At 39.4% G+C, this 19,046-nt stretch overlaps 4 protein-coding genes across 4 annotated transcripts; 3 read left to right on the plus strand and 1 right to left on the minus strand.

Annotated features, from left to right (window-relative positions):
* Window positions 1-1,467: 1,467 nt before the first annotated feature.
* Window positions 1,468-2,961, minus strand: MSD1 (superoxide dismutase [Mn] 1, mitochondrial). The gene is made up of 6 exons (XM_009124281.3): window positions 2,592-2,961; window positions 2,372-2,418; window positions 2,164-2,289; window positions 2,013-2,069; window positions 1,829-1,906; window positions 1,468-1,742 (listed from the first exon to the last, which is right to left on the minus strand). The coding sequence occupies exons 1-6, from the start codon at window positions 2,884-2,886 to the stop codon at window positions 1,650-1,652; spliced, it is 696 nt and encodes a 231-aa protein (XP_009122529.2). The 5' UTR covers window positions 2,887-2,961; the 3' UTR covers window positions 1,468-1,649.
* Window positions 2,962-3,367: 406 nt separating this feature from the next.
* LOC103847229 (reticulon-like protein B16) lies at window positions 3,368-5,017 on the plus strand. The gene is made up of 5 exons (XM_009124292.3): window positions 3,368-3,810; window positions 3,990-4,170; window positions 4,267-4,408; window positions 4,490-4,559; window positions 4,713-5,017. The coding sequence occupies exons 1-5, from the start codon at window positions 3,690-3,692 to the stop codon at window positions 4,877-4,879; spliced, it is 681 nt and encodes a 226-aa protein (XP_009122540.1). The 5' UTR covers window positions 3,368-3,689; the 3' UTR covers window positions 4,880-5,017.
* Window positions 5,018-5,450: 433 nt separating this feature from the next.
* LOC103847239 (RING-H2 finger protein ATL72) lies at window positions 5,451-8,642 on the plus strand. The gene has a single exon (XM_009124302.3). The coding sequence runs from the start codon at window positions 7,824-7,826 to the stop codon at window positions 8,373-8,375; it is 552 nt and encodes a 183-aa protein (XP_009122550.1). The 5' UTR covers window positions 5,451-7,823; the 3' UTR covers window positions 8,376-8,642.
* Window positions 8,643-10,044: 1,402 nt separating this feature from the next.
* Window positions 10,045-12,627, plus strand: LOC103847249 (mannan endo-1,4-beta-mannosidase 3). The gene is made up of 4 exons (XM_009124311.3): window positions 10,045-10,919; window positions 11,069-11,263; window positions 11,353-11,687; window positions 12,164-12,627. The coding sequence occupies exons 1-4, from the start codon at window positions 10,590-10,592 to the stop codon at window positions 12,549-12,551; spliced, it is 1,248 nt and encodes a 415-aa protein (XP_009122559.1). The 5' UTR covers window positions 10,045-10,589; the 3' UTR covers window positions 12,552-12,627.
* The last annotated feature ends 6,419 nt before the right edge of the window (window positions 12,628-19,046 follow it).

The raw sequence follows: 19,046 nt of genomic DNA on the forward strand, positions 1-19,046 counted from the left end.
TTTGGCACCTTGGTGTTGAATGCTCTTCCGAAAGGGAGTCGACCGGCGTCTGGGCCCAGCAGGAAAAGTAATGACGTCAAGACTTAATTTTTTTTTTTGAAACACATGTTCTTTGTCTGATCTTGTTTTTTTTTTCTAGTCCGAATTATTTTTTCCTTTCTATTCCTTGACAACACTTTTGAATAGAAAATCTTGTAAATGTTAGAAATCCCAATAGAGAGTTTTAGATTCTATAGTCTTTTTGAATTGAAATAAATGATCAAGAATGCTTGACTATGATCTTGTATCGATCTATAAATATTTTTTTATAAATACTAATCAGCTTTATAGTATTTCCAGTGTATTTATCAGACTAAAAAAGTCGTTAGGCGTATATAAGTCCAACCAAAAATAACATGCAAATTAAAATTATGTAATTCGGGGTAGCTATATTTGGTTGGTTCCAAGAAAAGAGCTCAAATTCATATATAAAATCAAAATGGGATTAAGGCGTATAGAATAAAATATCAAATGTACCCTAGGCGAATCTGAAATTATTGCAAAATATGTAAGTTGCCGTAACGTGTATCACCTTACTATTGTCGCTTAACCAAAGATCATAATTAATTAATTAGAGATAACCTCACTGAAGACCTCATAATCACACTACTAAATCCCTTATATATTAATTGAGGAACATTTGAAAAGATGTAACCTCAATGTTTTATTTAAGTTGTTTCAGACAACTTTATTTAAGTTGTTTTCACTACAGTCTTGTATCGATCTATTAATACCCTTTTGATAAAAATATAAATCAGCTTTCTAGTATTTCCAATGATTGTTTACGTACCAGACTAGGAAAGGTCGTTAGACGCATAAAAGTAGAACCAAAGTATAGCATTTAAATTGAAATTGTATAGTTTCGGGTAGCTGTATTACTATGTAAAATATGGAATTAATTGCCTTAAACCACTAAGCATTTCTACGACCATTGGACGGGCAGCCGAACCTCGCAACTACGAGCAGCACACTTAAAATTACAGTTTTTTTGACTGATTACAAAACTTACGTAAACAAAACAAACATTTTATGATTAACCTTGTACTTGATGATATGGCGATGAAGTACTGAGCCTTGCTTAACTACAAGGATCTTCTACAATATTAATCTTCATTTGCCAAATGTGTATCATGCCCGAAAGTCTAGAACTAGATGCCAAGTGTTTGGCCGACAACCTTAGCTCAAAAGGATCGTTAGTTAGGTAACAAAACAAGGAATTTAACTGAACCAGGCAATATATTGAGTAAGAATTAAACCCATCACACACCATTAAGAGCTTTTCACCAAGAGAGTTGATGTAAGAACTCTTGCTCCCGTACGACGTGTGTTTTGTGTTTCTAACTTTCGAACCAACTCTGTATTCGTGCGAGTTTTATTAGTTTATGGTTGAAAGTTTTGGGAGATTTAGATTAAAGAACAAAAGGAATAGATGAATGCAGAAAAAAATATTACTCATAGGCATTAGTTTGTAAAACAACGTGTATTATTGCAACCACACGAGTGATTTGAGCTAACTCAAAGACCAAAGAGACATTGTACGTTTATGTTTCAGACAAACTTATAAAAACAAAGCCGAGATGGGAACTGGTTCCTCTCTTTATGTAACGAACTCACTTGCACTCCTTCTCATAAACTTCGCTTGCATATTTCCAATTGATCACTTTCCACACGTTCTTCAGATACTCCGGCCTCACATTCTTGTACTGCAAGAGAGAAAGCAAAGAGTGATTAAAAAGCTGATTAAAGCTTAATCTTATAAGCTAGCTAATTATTTAACAAGTGTTGTTACCTGCAAGTAGTAGGCGTGCTCCCAAACATCAATACCCACCAGAGGAACCAAGCTTCCTCCTTTCGTCACAAGTGGATCCTGAGATCATCAATCAAACAGTCTCTCTCTCTCTTTAAATCCATCATTACCACATTTTATTTATAAATATCAATATCACCGACTAATCTAAAACATGGATATGTACCTGATTGGCTGTTGTGTCAACCACAAGCTTCTTAAGCTCTTTGTCTAAACCGAGCCACTAAATCAATCAAAGACAAAACAAACTAAGTCAATAATCATGACTATCACTATTGCAACAAAACCAACAATGTGACCAAAACTAGAGTACTAACCACCCATCCTGAGCCTTGCAGAGCAGCACCTTCAGCACTCATCTTCTTCACCAAACCTTCAAGGGAGCCAAAGTGAGTGTCAATAGCTCCACCAAGAGCTCCCTTTGGTGGCTCTCCACCACCTTCCTATTATATACTCAAACACACACACCATTAAGCCCACCGACCAATCAAATCGAAGAAACATAAAGTAAACACAAACTCACACCTTAACAGGAGCAAGATTCTTCCAGAAAATAGAGTGGTTCACATGACCTGCACAACATTAGTAAACAAAGTCAACGACTTTCAATCTCTACCACATAAAAATCAAAACTTTAGCTCCTAAGCTAACAAGTTGGCATAAAGATCGAGTCTTTAGCTCAAGATCCAACAACCCATCACTAACTAACCGATCAAAACACACCAAAACAGAGATCAAAGACAACCTCCGCCGTTGAACTTGATGGCGCTCTGCAACTTAACGACGGCGGAAGCGTCTCCCTTGTTGACGGCCTGATCGAGCTGCTCGAGGGCATTGTTGTAATTAGTGACGTACGCCTGGTGATGCTTCTGGTGATGGATCTGCATAATCTCGCCGCTGATCGCCGGCTCCAAGGCGCTGTAGTCATAGGGGAGATCAGGAAGCGTGAAGGTCTGGATTGATCGGAGACCAAGAAGCCTCGAAGATGTCTCCTTAAGGCCGGCTAGGGTTCTTCTGCTGGCTAAAGAACGAATCGCCATTGTTGATAGAGAGAGATGATGATGAGACAAGACACAGTGAGAGAGTCTCCTTCGTGGTTAGTGGTTGTCTCAAATGAAGGAATAGTAAAGTCACTGCCTGTCACATAGTGATAAAGTAACAGTCATGACACGTGCTTGTTATTGGGCCTATGGTATAAATATATGGGCCGAAGTATTGGGCTTGTGAGCCCAAGGATTTACGTAAAATATTTTTTTAATTCTTGGGAAGACGATGATGATGTTCATGGTGATGATGATGACGACGACGCCATTATTGATAGGTAGATGATGAGAGACAACAGGCAGGGAGAGAGAGAGAGAGATACGTGGTCGCCTAAAATGGAAAATGAGGATAATAGTCACTGCCTGTCACATAGTGATAAAGTAACAGTCATGACACGTCGACTTGTAATTGTGTTGATATGGGCCGTAGTATTGGGCTTGTGAGCCCAAGGCTTTTACGTAATATAATATTTTTAATTCCAGGAAAGACGATGATGATGTTCATGGTGATGACGATGGTGACGACGAGGATCTAAGGTTGACTAGAAGCGGAGAATTTCGAGAATGTTTGGATTTGGATGAATGTAAAAGCCACTTTTATTTGATTCCTCCCTGATTATCCCGAAACGTCGTCGTTCTCCGATCGAATCTAGTTCCTTTCTCTAAGCCCAGAAGACACCATTGTACCCAGAAAACTCCGAGATCGCAGAGTTAAGGCGAGGCTTCTCAAATCTCCATCAATCGAGATTGGCATTCGGAAAGTCGGATTCTTTTCTTGAATCCGGGTTTTGAAATCTCCGATGGATAGTTCGAGTGACAACGAGGGTGATTACGACGGAAGCAACGAAGGAGGATCTACATCGGATTATCGATTGCTGGGTCGGCAAGTTACGGTTCATCAGTTCATGGGCGGTGGCAAAGGCGAGTCCTTTCTCTGATTTCACCAATTGGGTAGTTTTCCGATCGAATTGTTGAAAATTAGGGTTTCTAATTTCAATTGACTGCGTTTTGTAATTGTTATGTGGGCAAGTACATTTGATCTTGAATGAGAACTATAGATGGATTGATACTCTATGGGTTTTGTTCTTTTGTTGTTGCAGCTGCTGACTTACTCTTATGGAGGAAGAGAAACCATTCTTTAGGAGTTATCGTTTTATCAACCGTTGCTTGGCTTATATTCGAGTTTTCTGGATTGCCTTTCTTATCTGTTTCTTCAGATGTCTTACTGATCGTTGTCATACTATCATTCGTCCTTGCTCAGGCTTCTGGTTTTAGGAGCAGGTGGAACACTAATTCTCACCACTCTATATACTAGTCCCTTTTATGTAATTTGTTTGCCCTTTGGTACATAACCTTTTTTGTTCCCTGTGTAAGCAGACATGTGAATTCGTTACCAGAGCTTGTTCTATCCGAGGAAATGGTTAATAGTGCCGCAGCTTCCTTCCGTGTCAAACTTAATCACTTGCTTGTTATGGCTCATGATGTCACAGTTGGCAACGATTTTCGCCTCTTCTTCAAGGTTATGCATATTGATACTATTTTTTTCTCGGAGTCTGAAAACATTTGGGCTAAGATGTGTTGACAAATTTGTCTTTAGCAGGTGGTGATTTGTCTGTGGCTTCTTTCTGCCATTGGTTGCTATATTTCTTTCTGCACTCTTGTTTATATCGGTTAGTAACTTGATCCCTATATAAATGAAAAAAAAACATTAAAAAGGGCCTCTCCTTCAGTCTTCATAACCTTTTTAACTCTTAATCATTACTCCATTTGCTTGTTGATCTCGTTTAAATAAAGTTTCTGCTGTGCTTTTATGGTGTGTACAGGGACCATACTATCTGTAACAATACCGGCTTTGTACAGCAAATATCAAAGCAGAGTAGACAAGTGTTGCGGTTTGATTCACAGGCAGTTGTCTCATCACTACAAGTTAGTTGACGAAAATGTTATAAGCAGACTCTCATGGAGCTTTTCCAAGGATAAAGATTCCTGAGCTTTAGTTTGGTTGATTTTTAAAATGCTTTTACTCGTCTTTCTTCACTAGTTGAGTTTTCTTCTTATCTTACCATGTGTAGTATGTAACTAAATGACAATGTCAATGATGAATATATGAGATGTTATTAATCGTTAAGACACTATCATTGGCTCTAGCCTGATGGAGAAACAATCTTGAAACTGGGTTCTGTTCCCTTTGGGATTCTTGAGTACCCCATTTGCCCAGTAATGTTAGGTAACGTGTCCATGTCACATTTAATTTTCAATGAAAAGAACACAATATATTTGGACTACTTACAATATGAATAAGGTATTCCATGAGGATCTGAGACTTTTAATCGGAACCGTTTATCCGAACCGGATCCGACCCGAAATAGACCGGTTTGGTTCGGTTTTGGATACCACCGTATTACCCGGTCAATACTTTTAATACCTGTGGATATCGGATCAGTTTCGGTTATTACTCAAAACCCAATCGGATACCAATTTAAACCGAAATGGATAGCCTAAAACTCAGAATATTATAAAAAGTGTCATCATCACAACTTAAACCCGGGTTGGATAGATTGAAAAGTGGCTATGTTACCACCAGACCACTTTAATTTATATGTATTCTTCTATATTGTAAATATATATAGTATTTCAACATTAATTTTTTAATAAAATTGACATTTTAGGGACTTGAACTCGGATTGACCACATTAAAAGTATGGTATGTAACTACTAAACCACTACAATTTATACATAAAGTATTTTATTTAGTAAATATGTATATGATTTACATAATAAATGGGTATCCGAAACCGACTCGGAACCGGTGGTATCCGATCCGAAACCCGAACCGAAATCTACCAAATACCTATTGGGTAGATAATTTATTTATCCGAAAAATCCAGATTCGAATGGATCTTATCCGAACCTGATCCGAATATCCGAAGCCCCAGGCCTAAGGATCCTGTCTATAAACTCTATTTAGTTATACCTAATCTAATTTTAGTTTCTTATACTTTTTGAACGACTAGCTATCATTTATCCTTGTATGTATAAAACTATGATTAAATGGAGACCATAGAGCTAAATAGTCCTCCGTGTCCATCTACTAAACAATCATATTAGCATATCTCTAGAAGTTTCAACTCTGGTATGATAATTATATATGTTTAATCTAAACTAGTCACCAACTAAAATTAAATACTAACTGATTTTTTTCTAACAACTAAGAAATTAGTCATTAATAATGATGTTATGAATGTCACATTAAACTTGAATATTTTATTTATATAGATACAACAAATACGAGTACCTTTAATTTTCTGAAAATATATGAGGCTTTGTAGTAACGTCCAACCAAGCATATTATAAAGGAATAGTAAATAATAAATATACAGACAATAGATTCGTGTATGAGGTTGATGAATTCATTTTTCACACGTTGGAGTGTTATTGTCAACCAATGGAACTATTGAAGCTAAGAGAGACAAGCGTTGTGTCGTTTGCGTGAACTTGTATTGTCTATTTTCATTCGTATACTTCTTCATTAATTAGTGTGTTTGAATTTGGACTTCTTAATCTTAAATTCTTAATACTTGTGGACCCGTAAACGCCACATGAATTTGTATGAGCCATTCAATTCGTAAACCAGTTACATACACATATGTTTTTCACCATCGGAATATGTTTTATGAATCTGAATCTGGATTAACCATCGTATGAATTTTGTAATATCATCATATGGTAAATCAACTAAATGGAAAATTAACTAATCTTCACCGACTATACACATATATGGTGACCAAAACGCTAGGTCCTTTCATTTTTTCTCAAGGATAATGCCATATACCTAATTATTGAAAACCATTTTGATTAGTAATGATGTGTCTACCCACAAGAAGACGAAAAACATGGAATACTTATATGATATTATATGTTAATTATATTCGACATAATTAGTTGGGAATATGATACCCCAACCATGCAGAGTTTTATATAATCAATTATTATTTTTATACATCAAATCTTATTTGTAGTTTTTTCTTATTTGATGATTAAGTCCTTTTAGCTTGATTCCAAAGTTCTTAAAACCACTACTAATGAGTTTGTTAGTTGTCGATTCTGATATCTACTAAACTAATCGTTTTCTTATTTGTCTTCTTCTCTACTCTATCCTTTATATTTTCCTTAGTTAAAAGAAAATGCACATCAATCCAACGTTGAATTGAATTACATAATAGGGTCCCATTAAATAAAAATCAGAGTTAATATTAGGATATACCATTACAGTATAAACTAGGTAGTGGCTCAATATGTTCAAACTATGTTTTTAAACTGAAATCTTAAACCTAAATTCGTACTAATCTCGAACCAAATGCTTTTCAGAAAAAAAGTAAAAAATAAACTTTGCTATCTCCCAGTGAAGTAATGACATGAGGATATATAAAACTGTAATTTTAAAAACAAAAGAATATATATGTGATCATCTGATTTTGAATTTTTGTTTTGCTTCTATTAATATGAACACAAAAAAAAACATGATCTTAACCAATATATATATATAGGACAAAACAATGGACTCCCAAAGCAATGGAAACAAAATTAATAGTGACCATTCACTTACTACATATATAAATAATAATTTTAGTATTTTACAAGAATTTCTTGGACCAACCACATCATCTTTCTCTCTATAACTCTCCAAAGAGAGTCGCCCATACATCCATTTACGAATGTCTTTTATCACAACTTGACATAAAAACTTATTTTGCCTTCTCTCATCTTCATTCACAAGTCAGGAGAAGAAACAAATCAGAAAATTGAGTCAAAAGCTCAAAACTCTAAAAGAAAGAGTGAAGAGAAAAAACAAATCGTGGATCGTTTGAGCAAACAAGACAAATTTTGAAGGTGTTACTTTCTGATCTCCTCTTTTTCTCAAACATACCTCAAAGATGCCTCGGGTGTTACTTGAGCCGCAAGCAAACGCACCGGCCGACGCAAACCCTAAAGCCAGAACAGGCTTTAACGACACCTACTTCGACACTAACATGGTCATTATCTTAGCTGCTCTACTCTGTGCTCTGATATGTGCTCTAAGCCTCAACTCTGCTTTGCGATGTGTGCTACGCATCACAAGCAGATTCACACCGGAGCAAGACGCAGCCGCTTCAAACGCAAACGCAAATCCTGGACGTTTAACGGCTACCACGGGGCTCAAGAAACGGGCGCTGAAGCAAATCCCCGTGGGATTGTACGGATCAGGGATCATTAACATGAAAGCTACGGAGTGTTTGATCTGTCTCGGGGATTTCGTGGAAGGAGAGAAAGTTAGGGTTTTGCCAAAATGTAACCATGGCTTTCACGTGAGGTGCATCGACACTTGGTTGCTTTCACGTGACTCTTGTCCCACTTGCAGACAATCTCTTATCCTTGAGCAACCGTCGCCGATGGGTGGTAGTTCTCGCCGGGATGATGACGTGGCAGTTTCTGTCGTAGGGACATAACTTGATGGTTATTTCTAAACTTTGCTGTGTTCTCTCAGTTGGGATTGGTTGGTTACGGAATATTGTTTCTTACTGTATTTTACTAGGTCTAAGTTGATGTGATTGTTTACACATGTATATTCTTGTGCGTTGATGATTTTTATTTGATTGGTTTGGAACTTGAATTTTTTTTTTTTTTTGAAAGCTGGTATATTGGGAACTTGAATTGTAATTTGTAACAGAGAATGTCTTTTTGTTTTCCTTTAATAGTTCCATAATTATAAGACATATAGCTCAACGTTTGTGTGGTTAGCAACGTGACCATCTAAAAGGAGATTAAGATTAAGATTATAAGACTAATAATTCGAGTAACGACCGAGGAAATGGATTATATAGCCGTCTAAAATTCAAAACTTGTTGTTATATATACACAAAATATCATAACTACAAAATGCAGATATTTTTTTAATCACTTGTTAATGCATGCGCAACCGTAACATTATTATTTATATATATTTGTCAACGGAAGAAGTATATTTTCAAACAATTAGGAGATCATAACGAATGCAAAGTTTTATTATTTATCAAAATATTTTTTTCTGAATTATGTTACCTCTCTTATTCCGGGGTGAAGATATCTACCAACTGATCGAAAATTCAAAATATGATGTGAAGGATTAATTCAACGGCACTCTTCTCGTGTTTGCATTTAGTATCAACTTCCACAACCACTCTGCTTCCCCTACTTTGCACTTTTGCAGTGGTAATCTTGGGCTCTATAGGGCCTCAATTCCATGATTACGTAGTGTTTCATTTAGCGGCCCACAAAAATCCAATTGAGAGGACCAGACAAGAGATAGTTCTAACTTCACGTTATAATTTTTATTACGGTTATGGAAGCTCATTTTTCATTTTTATTATTGACGTATAAACAATCTTTAAATTCTAACGTAAACAATCTTAAAACTCTATCGATACATGCAAAACTAGTAAACTACCCATAGAGACCGAGAAGCTGCAGTGAGACTCAGATAATAGTGTATATATGTGTATTAAGTACCAAGAACAAGGACCACCAATAATCATGTTCTAAGTCTTTGTTGAGAGTGTTGAAAATATATACTCATATGTTTTATATTAAATCTCATTTTAGCTTTTAAAATTATTTTATTACAAGTGTTTTTTAGATTTCCAATACATATATTAAAGAATTTTCCGATTTTATCCTATTTCTAATTAATTAATTAACAATAATTAAATAAAATAGTATATTAAATAGGGATAAAACATAAATTATTAATTTTTCAATATGTGTAAAAATCTTAAACAACACTTATTATGGAACTTGTGGAGTATATTTGTCATTTAACAGATTTTTGTGTTTGTCAATTACACTATCAAACAAAACTATTGAGCTAAATTATAAACATAATTTAATAAACATTTTTATTATATTAAAAACATTTTTTGTAAAGGGCCTTGCTAATTTTTTTTTTATCTTTACTTATGACATGAAAACTAAAGAAAAAAAAACTACGCTACAACATTTAGTTTTCTGTTATATAATTTAGAGAGAGTGAACAATCGTTATAGAGTATAACATATAATAAGAAATGCATAATTAAATTTGTTAAGAAAATATTTTTTAATTATAAAATGGAATTCTAAAAAAGTTAGTCTTAGTTTCTTTTTATTTTCTTGGGTCAAAGTCTTAGTTTCTCAAATTAACATACAATGAGCATAACTGGAATTGACTACACTAAAAATTGACTTTTAGATAAACTCAATTAGTGTAATACATGGGAACATTTCCATAAAGAATCCCCTGTTTGATGACTGATATCAAGAAGAAGCAAAAGAAAAATGATTACAATAAATATAAATAGTAAACAAAAATAAAAAAATCCAAACTGATTAAGAATAGATCGATATGTTTCCAACAATAGTGACACATTAATTTTTTAATGACATGTTGGTAGTTTAACAGATAAATATCAATCTATACAATAACTATAATATTATTTAACTTAATGTAGGCTGATATTTCTTTAAAATATATTTATTGTTTTTATATATTTAAGGAATGTAACGTGAATAAGTAAGTAGATCACAGAATTTGTGAATGGTGCATGACTGTGATTGTAATTAAGAAAACACTTAAATCTCTGAATATATAACTGTATTGATCTCGAAGACAATAGAGCACAAAAACCAAAAAGAAAGTAAAACAAGAAGATGAAGTGTTTTTGTTTGGTTGCGTTTCTAGCAATTGTGATCACACAGAGCTATAACGATCTAGGAGTAGAAGCAGCGTCGGGGAATGGTTTCGTGAGAAGGAAAGGCGTCCAGTTTATTCTCAACGGGAAACCATTTTACGCCAATGGATTCAATGCCTACTGGCTCACGTACGAAGCCACCGATCCGGCCACAAGGTTTAAAATCACCTACGCCTTTCAAAACGCGACCAGTCACGGTCTGACCGTCGCACGCACATGGGGTTTCCGAGATGGCGGTTACCGTGCTCTCCAAACCGCCCCTGGTCGCTACGATGAACTAACGTTTCAGGTACACCGTATTTTGATATAGCCAAACAAAGCTTTTGATCTAAAATATAATTTTACGTATAAAGTCTAGATTTTCCTCACCACGAGTGAAGCTTTTTAGTCTAATAATATCTTTTATTTTCTGTTACTAATTTGTTTTGCATATTTTAGGGTTTGGATTTTGCGATAGCCGAAGCAAAAAGACTGGGTATAAAAATGATAATCACCTTTGTCAATAACTATTCCGACTTCGGAGGAAGGAAACAATACGTGGAGTGGGCTAAAAGTCAAGGCCAAGTCGTAAATTCAGAAGACGATTTCTACACAAACCCTCTTGTTAAACAGTTCTTCAAGAACCACGTCAAGGTACACATACAAAGTCTATTAATAATATTCATATATATCAACAAATTTTGAAGATGTTAAATTAAACAACCTATGATCTTTCGCTTCAGACCATGGTGGACAGAGTGAATACATTTACCAAAATTGCATACAAAGATGAACCAACCATTATGGCTTGGGAGCTCATGAACGAACCCCAATGCAAAGCAGATCCAAGTGGAAAAACCCTGACGGCTTGGATTGGTGAAATGGCTACTTACGTTAAATCACTTGATTCAAAACATCTCCTCTCTACCGGTCTTGAAGGCTTCTATGGTGACTCTTCTCCTCAAAGAAAAGCTTCTTTGAATCCAGTTGCAGCCAACGTTCTTGGAACCGATTTCATCGCTAATCACTTTTTCGACGCCATTGATTTCGCATCGATTCACTCTTACCCTGACTTATGGTAATATATAATAAACTCACATAACTGGTACTGGATTTTTATACATTCGTGTAGACAAAATCCTCATGTTCTTTTCGTTCCTTGCTTAACACATTACCTTATAAAAATCGTTTATTTTCCTCTTGTATAGTCCATAACGTGGGATTATCTTAGTTTTCTTTTTAGCACCTTTAATTTTTTTTTGATTTTATACTCGTAGACATAATAAGTTAATAACTATGCAATATGAATGTATTGCGTAGTATATGCCCACTATAAATTTGTTTTCTATTCAGAAAAATGTTTAGTTTCCTGATACTTTTTATCTTAGTCAAAGTTGTAGTGTTTAGAGTTTGTGATCTATCCTAGTGAAGGTTTAAGTGTTTAGGATTTATAATTCCGCTTAACCCAACAATTTATTTAACATCAATATTGCTACATGAAAACCTTTTATTTTACAAGTTAATCTCCATTCCACTCCATGTTTTTTTTTACAGGTTCCCAAACCTAAATGAGACATCTCGATTGGACTTCTTAGTAAAATGGCTCGAAGGCCACATGGAAGATGCACAAAAGATTCTTAAAAAGCCTCTAATCCTAGGAGAATTCGGGAAACCATCGAATACACCAGGCTATACTCTAGCTCAGAGAGATGCCGTCTTTAATGCAACGTTCGACACCATTTACGCATCTGCGAAAAAGGGCGGTCCAATCGCAGGTGCATTGTTTTGGCACCTTATTAGCGGCGGTATGACCAATTTTGAAGATCCCCTCTCCATTGTACTTAGTGACAACACCTCGTCGGTTAAAATTATTGGCCACCAGGCACGAAAGTTGGGTTTGATTGGTGGAAGAGGAAAACTAAGTCACAAAATCAAAATCTAGATAGGGCCTTTATGTAATAGTCTACATTGAAATTGTACCCCAATTGATATAATAATATTCTTTAAACTTTCTCATATCTTTACACTCTTTTACTAAAACGCCATAATTATGGGTAAAGGAGATATAGCCATGTAACATCAAAGCATTTTATCTTTTCTCATATCTTCCTTCCTGATGGTGCTTAAGAGATGGTAAGAGGGTCCTGGCTACTTATTTAACTCCAAAGAGAAAGAGAACTATCAGATTTAAAGGATCTCAAATCCGCCATTAGGGTTATAATAAAGGAACAGACAATGTTGTGGTCTGAAGATAATAGTTTAAAATCAAATTTGAGGAGGCCGTTGAGGAGCTCCTGTTTCAAATCGTAGTGAAAGAAAAAATGGCGCTCTTTTCTATTACAAATGTCTACGAATGAAACCCTTTTTTTTTTTTTGATCACAAACTACTTTCATTCATTAACTAATTTGGTGGGGGAATTAACTCATCCACAACCACAATTTGTTCCAACAAAAACAGAGTGTTCTTTGCTGCTGCATCAGCATTTATATTTCTCAACCGAGAAATCCAAGCAAAAGCAACATAATCAAAAGAGACCGACATAGTCAGAATGTCTTGCACAATCCCATAGAGCTCCAGTGGTGGTTCCTTCCTGTTAATGGCCTTGACGAGCTGAGCAGAGTCAGATTCAAATCGCACTTCCTTCACTTCCTGGCTATAACACCTAGCAACCGCATCTCGTAACGCAAGGCCCTCTGCAATTAGTGGTGAAGAGATGAACCTCACCCCTCTGTTTCCCACGATGCACTGTTCCGATGTTGTTACTATCCAGCTCAGGCCTGCGTTGTTAGAAAGTTCTGACCAAGCAGCGTCCGATTGGGCCACTGTAGCCACTTCCTTGGTAGGCATCTGAGGTTTAAGTAGAGGGAGTTTCTTCTCCACCTTCTCTTGCGCCATCTCCCATTCTCTTGCTGCCACAATGGCCTGCGAAACTGTATCGGCCGGAGTCCCAGCGAAGTTATCAAACACGTACTTGTTGCGCGCCTTCCACAGAAACCAAAGTAACCAAGGAACAAGCGGGGTAGAGATGATTGCTGTTGGAGGTAGGCACTTGACCGCGTGCCTTTCCGACCACTCGGCTCTCAAATCTGTCAATCCGCTAACATCAAAGCTCCCTACAAGTGGTGCACGAGACCATACCTCTCGAGCATAGGGGCAATGAAACAGAAGATGATTGATAGATTCCGAGGCTCCACACCGCTTACATCGCGGATCTACAATAATATGGCGTTCAAGCAGTCTCTCTCCCACCGGGAGGATCCCTTTCAGGCTCTTCCATGTAAACATCTTGACTTTTGGTGCCAGTTTCAGATTCCACACTGATTTTTTCCATTCAAATTCTACCGCCGCTTCATCCTCGAGTATTTCGTCCACAGCTTCCTCCATAGCCGCATGGTAACCTGATTTAACCGAATATCTGCCATCTATTGTACCTAGCCATTTTAAGGCGTCCATAGCCCCTTTAAAACTTGGTTGCAACTTCATGATCCGCTCTTCTTCAAATGGCAGGATGGCCTGGATGACGTCTCTGTTCCACTCTCCCGAGTCTGGGTATCGAAGATCCTTTACCGCAAGGTGAGCAGTTTCTCTTGTAGCAGGTCCCATAGGCCTAGATGGTTCCTCGAGGCTTAACCAAGGATCATCCCAAATCTCTACGCCAGCTCCATCCCCTAACACCCATCCGAGCTTTTTGATGAGGAGATCACGACCTGCCAGGATACTCTGCCACCCATGAGAAGCCCCATTCGGGGTGGTGCATTTCAACAGATTACCGCCTGGGCAGTATTTAGGGAGGAGAGTCCGACCGAGTAACCCATCAGGGTTATCCAGGAGGCGTACACTGATTTTTGCCAAGAACGCTTCATTGAAAGCCTGAATATCCCTCACTCCTAAACCCCCATACCCTTTTGGCAAAGTCATCTTCTCCCATGAAATCCATGCCATTTTCTTTTTACCATCTCCACCATCCCACCAGAAACGTGTCAAAGCAGATTGGATCCGCTTACAAAGGGATACCGGTAGCTTAAAACAAGACATAGCATGAGATGGGATAGGGGTGAGTACACTCTGTAGCATCACAAGCTTCCCAGCAGCGGAGAGGTGTCGATTTTTCCAGCCACTAGCTTTCTGTTTAATCCGGTCTACCATCGAAGAGAAAAGATCTCTCTTTCGTCTCCCAAAATGTTCCGGCAATCCTAAGTATTTACCAACTCCGCCCTCCTTGTGTATTTGTAGCTCGTTATGGACCCTTTTCTTCAAGTCTTGTGGCGCTTTCCGAGAAAAGGTAATGGAGGATTTGTCTCTGTTTATAACCTGCCCTGAAGCCTCCTGGTACTTAGACAGTATCGAGCTAAGAGCAGCTGTTGAGTCCTTGCTTGCGCTGAGGAAGAACATCGTATCATCCGCGAACAGAAGATGATTAATCCGGGGACTCCCCCTGGAAACCTGGATTCCTTGGATGAGACCATCTTCTTGAGCTTTGTTACAAAGACCCGAGAGCACTTCACTACACAAAATAAATATGTAGGGTGAGAGGGGATCGCCTTGGCGAATCCCTCGGCTCGGTGTAACCTTGCCTCTAGGCGAACCGTTGATGAGGAAGGAGTATGTAACTGATGAGATACACTGCATGATCAAACCAATCCAGAGATGGTGAAATCCGAGCCTCTCAAGCACCGAAGAGATGAAGTTCCATTCAAGACGGTCATAGGCCTTGCTCATGTCCGTCTTCACTGCCATTGCCACCCTTTTCTCCGCTTTTGACGTCTTTAGAGTATGCAAAACCTCATGAGTGATAAGCACATTATCCCCTATTGCCCTCCCGGGGACAAATGCCGATTGATTCTCCGAAATTAGTTTCTCCATTAATGGTTGCAAACGCCGCTGGAGGATCTTGGAGTAGACTTTATAATAGACATTGCACAAGGCAATTGGTCTGTAATCTGAGACACGCTGAGGGCTCTTGATCTTCGGAATCAGGCAGACGTGAGTGCTGTTGATGTCGCTTGGGAGGGTTCCTGCTCTGAAAGCACATTGGATTTCCTCCACGAGATCCGGTCCTACTTCAGCCCAATGTGTATGGTAGAAGCTCGAAGAGAAACCGTCCGGGCCGGGTGCTTTTTCTCCATTGATCGCTAGCATTGCCTCCTTCACCTCTAATGCTGTTGGTATTGCTATCAGGGCTTCGTTATCCTCCTGTGTGATGATCGGTTTGATAGCTTCCCTAACGGTTTCTGAGCTGTCACTCGGGGTAGAGGTAAAGAGCTGATCAAAGTAAGACACAATCATCTTTGCTATATCAGCCTCCTTATAGACTATGTTTCCTTGACCATCCTCTAACACCGTGAAGGCGTTAGCACGCCGCCTGTTCTTTGTAGTTGCATGAAAAAACCCCGAGTTTCGGTCTCCCAGCTGTAGCCAGAGCAGGCGGCTTCGTTGCTTCCAGAAGGCTTCTTCAGCCAAGTATGCTTCATTTAGCTTGGCATTGATGTCATTGATTAGACTAGAATCATTCAGGGGGCTAGTCAAAGCGGCCTCCAGCTCCTGTTTTTTCTGCTTGATGAGGGTCTTGCTGTTGAGATGTTGGCGCCTATTCCACTCTGCAATTGCACGTCTTGTGGCCGTAAGTTTATTCATAATCCCATCTCCTGAGGCCTGTGCCCAAGATTCTTTGATGACTTGTCCAGCTTCTTCGTTCGTATTGAGACGCCTATCATACTTAAATAGCCTTCTTCTTTTCAGCGTGGAAGGGTCAAGGAACGTTAGTAGCGGCTTGTGATCCGACCCTTCATACTCAAGGTATTGACAACGCGCAGTTGGATAATTTTCTGCCCAGGCGCTATTTGCAGCAGCCCTATCTAGCCGACATCTCACTAGGTGTGTACCTCGCTTCCCTCTCCATGACAGAGGATCACCTGAGTGGTGTAAATCATATAGGTCTCCTTCTGAGAAGAAGGTTCTCAGGTCCGAGAATGATCCTTCTGGTCTGTCCGGTCCTCCAACTTTTTCATCGCTGTTGAGCAGATCATTAAGATCCCCTGTTAAGAACCAGGGAGCATCTCTTTCTTCCGCAGACATTAGGAGTTGGTTCCAAAGACCATTACGCTGTACCCTGTCTGTATTCCCGTACACGAAGCTTGCAAAGAAAATTTTTCCATGAAATTCAATCTTTGTTTCCAGTACATTCGCATTAGAGTACAAAACAGAGAGGTTCACTTTTTGATTCCAAAAAAGGGCGAGACCGCCGGCTCCATGCCCTACCGGGGGAACAAGGTAATGTGATTCATATCCAAGATGGTCACACTTTTGGAGAACGAAATCGTTGGGATTTTTGGTCTCAATAAGAAAGAGGATATCTGGCCTAAATTTTCTTGATATCTCTTTGAGACGTCGAACTGTCCGGGGATTTCCCAAACCCTGACAGTTCCAACTCGCCATCGCTAAGGAGCTGGAGCAGACGGGATTCGAAAATCCGCCTTCCTCCTGGCCGTCTTCGGGATCAGATTGCTTAACGGTATGTTATCAGACGAGTGAGAATTATTTCCAGAGCTCACAGGTCTTGAAGGGACACCCTTTCCTCTTCCTTTCTTATCCGTAATCCCACTTCGAGAATCCTCGGTGTTAAGCTTTCGACGGCAACCCAGTGGTTTGGATGACTGCACTCTTCTCTTCTTCACAGGTGTTCCTTTTCCGGTTCCTGGACTTGCAGGTATTCTTCTTCCAGGGGGTCTTCCCGGCTTCCTCTTTGTCGGGACCTTATCCTCATGGAGACTTGGGGTACTTCCTGTTGTGTCGTTGCCTAGTCTTAGCACTGCTGGGATCCTTGTATTGTTTCTTGGAGAGTGCGAAGTCTCACCAAGCCTCTGTGATATTGGGATCCTCTCCTTGGGTACATTAGATCCTTCTCCCATTTCCTTACCCTCCCTGCCAGACTTGTGGGGGTCACCTACTCCCAATCTTAGTGATGCAGGGAGCCGTTCTGAGGTAACACCGGGGCTCGGTCTCTTGTCCATACTAGTGGACAAGGAGGCACGCGCTACTTGCAGGACGGTTTCTTCAAACTGTCCTCTCACCTCTGCTTGTCTTACTCTTTCCTCCCTAGCTTCTCTTTCATTTGGGTCAGAGCATTTGGTGTATTGTAGCATGACGTCTCGCACTTCCCCACGTGCTTCTTGTAAAACATTTGGAGGTATTGATTCCAGCTCCACAGGTGGAGTAGTCCCTCTCCTTGCATTTTCATGAGTGCTCCTTGAGGCACTAGACCATGTGTCCCGTGCTTCTACAGCAGGCTTTTGAATTTCTCGGTAGTAGCTCCTACCTGGGGGACCTGGGAGTGGCCTTTGTTGGTACTGATCTCTTGCATCGCGAGACCTTTCCCTCTCGACTCTCGTCCTCTCTCTCGTCTGCTGAGATCGGCGCTGCGAGCTTCTTTCGTGCCAGGAGAGGCTCTGAGATTTATATCCTCTGTTTGGTAGTTGGTTTCTAGCAGCCACCTCCTGTCTCCGCTCATTTCCAGTACCTCTATAGGCTGCTGAGAATCTAAAAGTATCATTGTTTGTACAGTCCTTCTCGTTTTGAGTTCTGTTATCATGCACTGGAGCCGCAGAGATTCCTCTGATAGGGCCTGGCCCTTGATTTGAGCGCAGATCAGTCCGCTCTCGAGCTTCCTCATGGACTGCCTTTAGGGCCTTTTCTTCTGCGCGAGCCACCAAGCATTCCTTGATATCATGGTCTAGCCGTAGGCATTTAGAACAATGCTATCCAGTCTCTCGTAGACCAGGTTAGTGGGCACTTCATCACCATTGGGAAATTCCACCACCGAGTGAGTAATTAAGGGGAGTAAACCATTAATATGTACTCTCATTCTTGCACTGAGTGCGGTGATCTCCGCTTTTTCATATAGGCCAATATCTTGCCCTATACACTTGATTGTTTCCTCTGTCCAAAGGTGCACCGGAAGGCCCTGGACTTTGATCCAAAAAGGAATCAAAGAGGGAAACGAGGGGGATACAGTTGGCTCCCATCGTTGCAAAATGATCATCCATCGTGCATAGTGATATGGGCGCTGTTCCAGTACCGACAGGAGATCCGATTCGAGTTCGAATTGAAACTGGAACATACCATTACCAAGATCTGACCCCACTGGTTTAAATTCAGTTTTCCAGTGTTCGGTGAAGAAGGGAATCAAAGACCAAACTTTTTGAGTTGATTTGTTTGTAACCCGCCCAATAAGGGTCAGTGAGTGCTTCCTGAGCAGTTCCGCGTTGTCAGGCAGTGGTGCCTTGACTCTCGCGGCGCGGGGAGGTTGTTGAGAGGCGAGTTCCAGCCCTTTCCCTTTCTCAGCTGAAGAGATTCTACGGTGGGCCATAACTGAGGATATTCCTAGACACCTCAGGTGCTGTGTCTTTGAAGTTGTTTTCTCTTAGAGTAGTCTTTTCT

The sequence above is a fragment of the Brassica rapa genome, chromosome A01, assembly GCF_000309985.2.
Source record: "Brassica rapa cultivar Chiifu-401-42 chromosome A01, CAAS_Brap_v3.01, whole genome shotgun sequence".
Taxonomy (NCBI): Eukaryota; Viridiplantae; Streptophyta; class Magnoliopsida; order Brassicales; family Brassicaceae; genus Brassica; species Brassica rapa.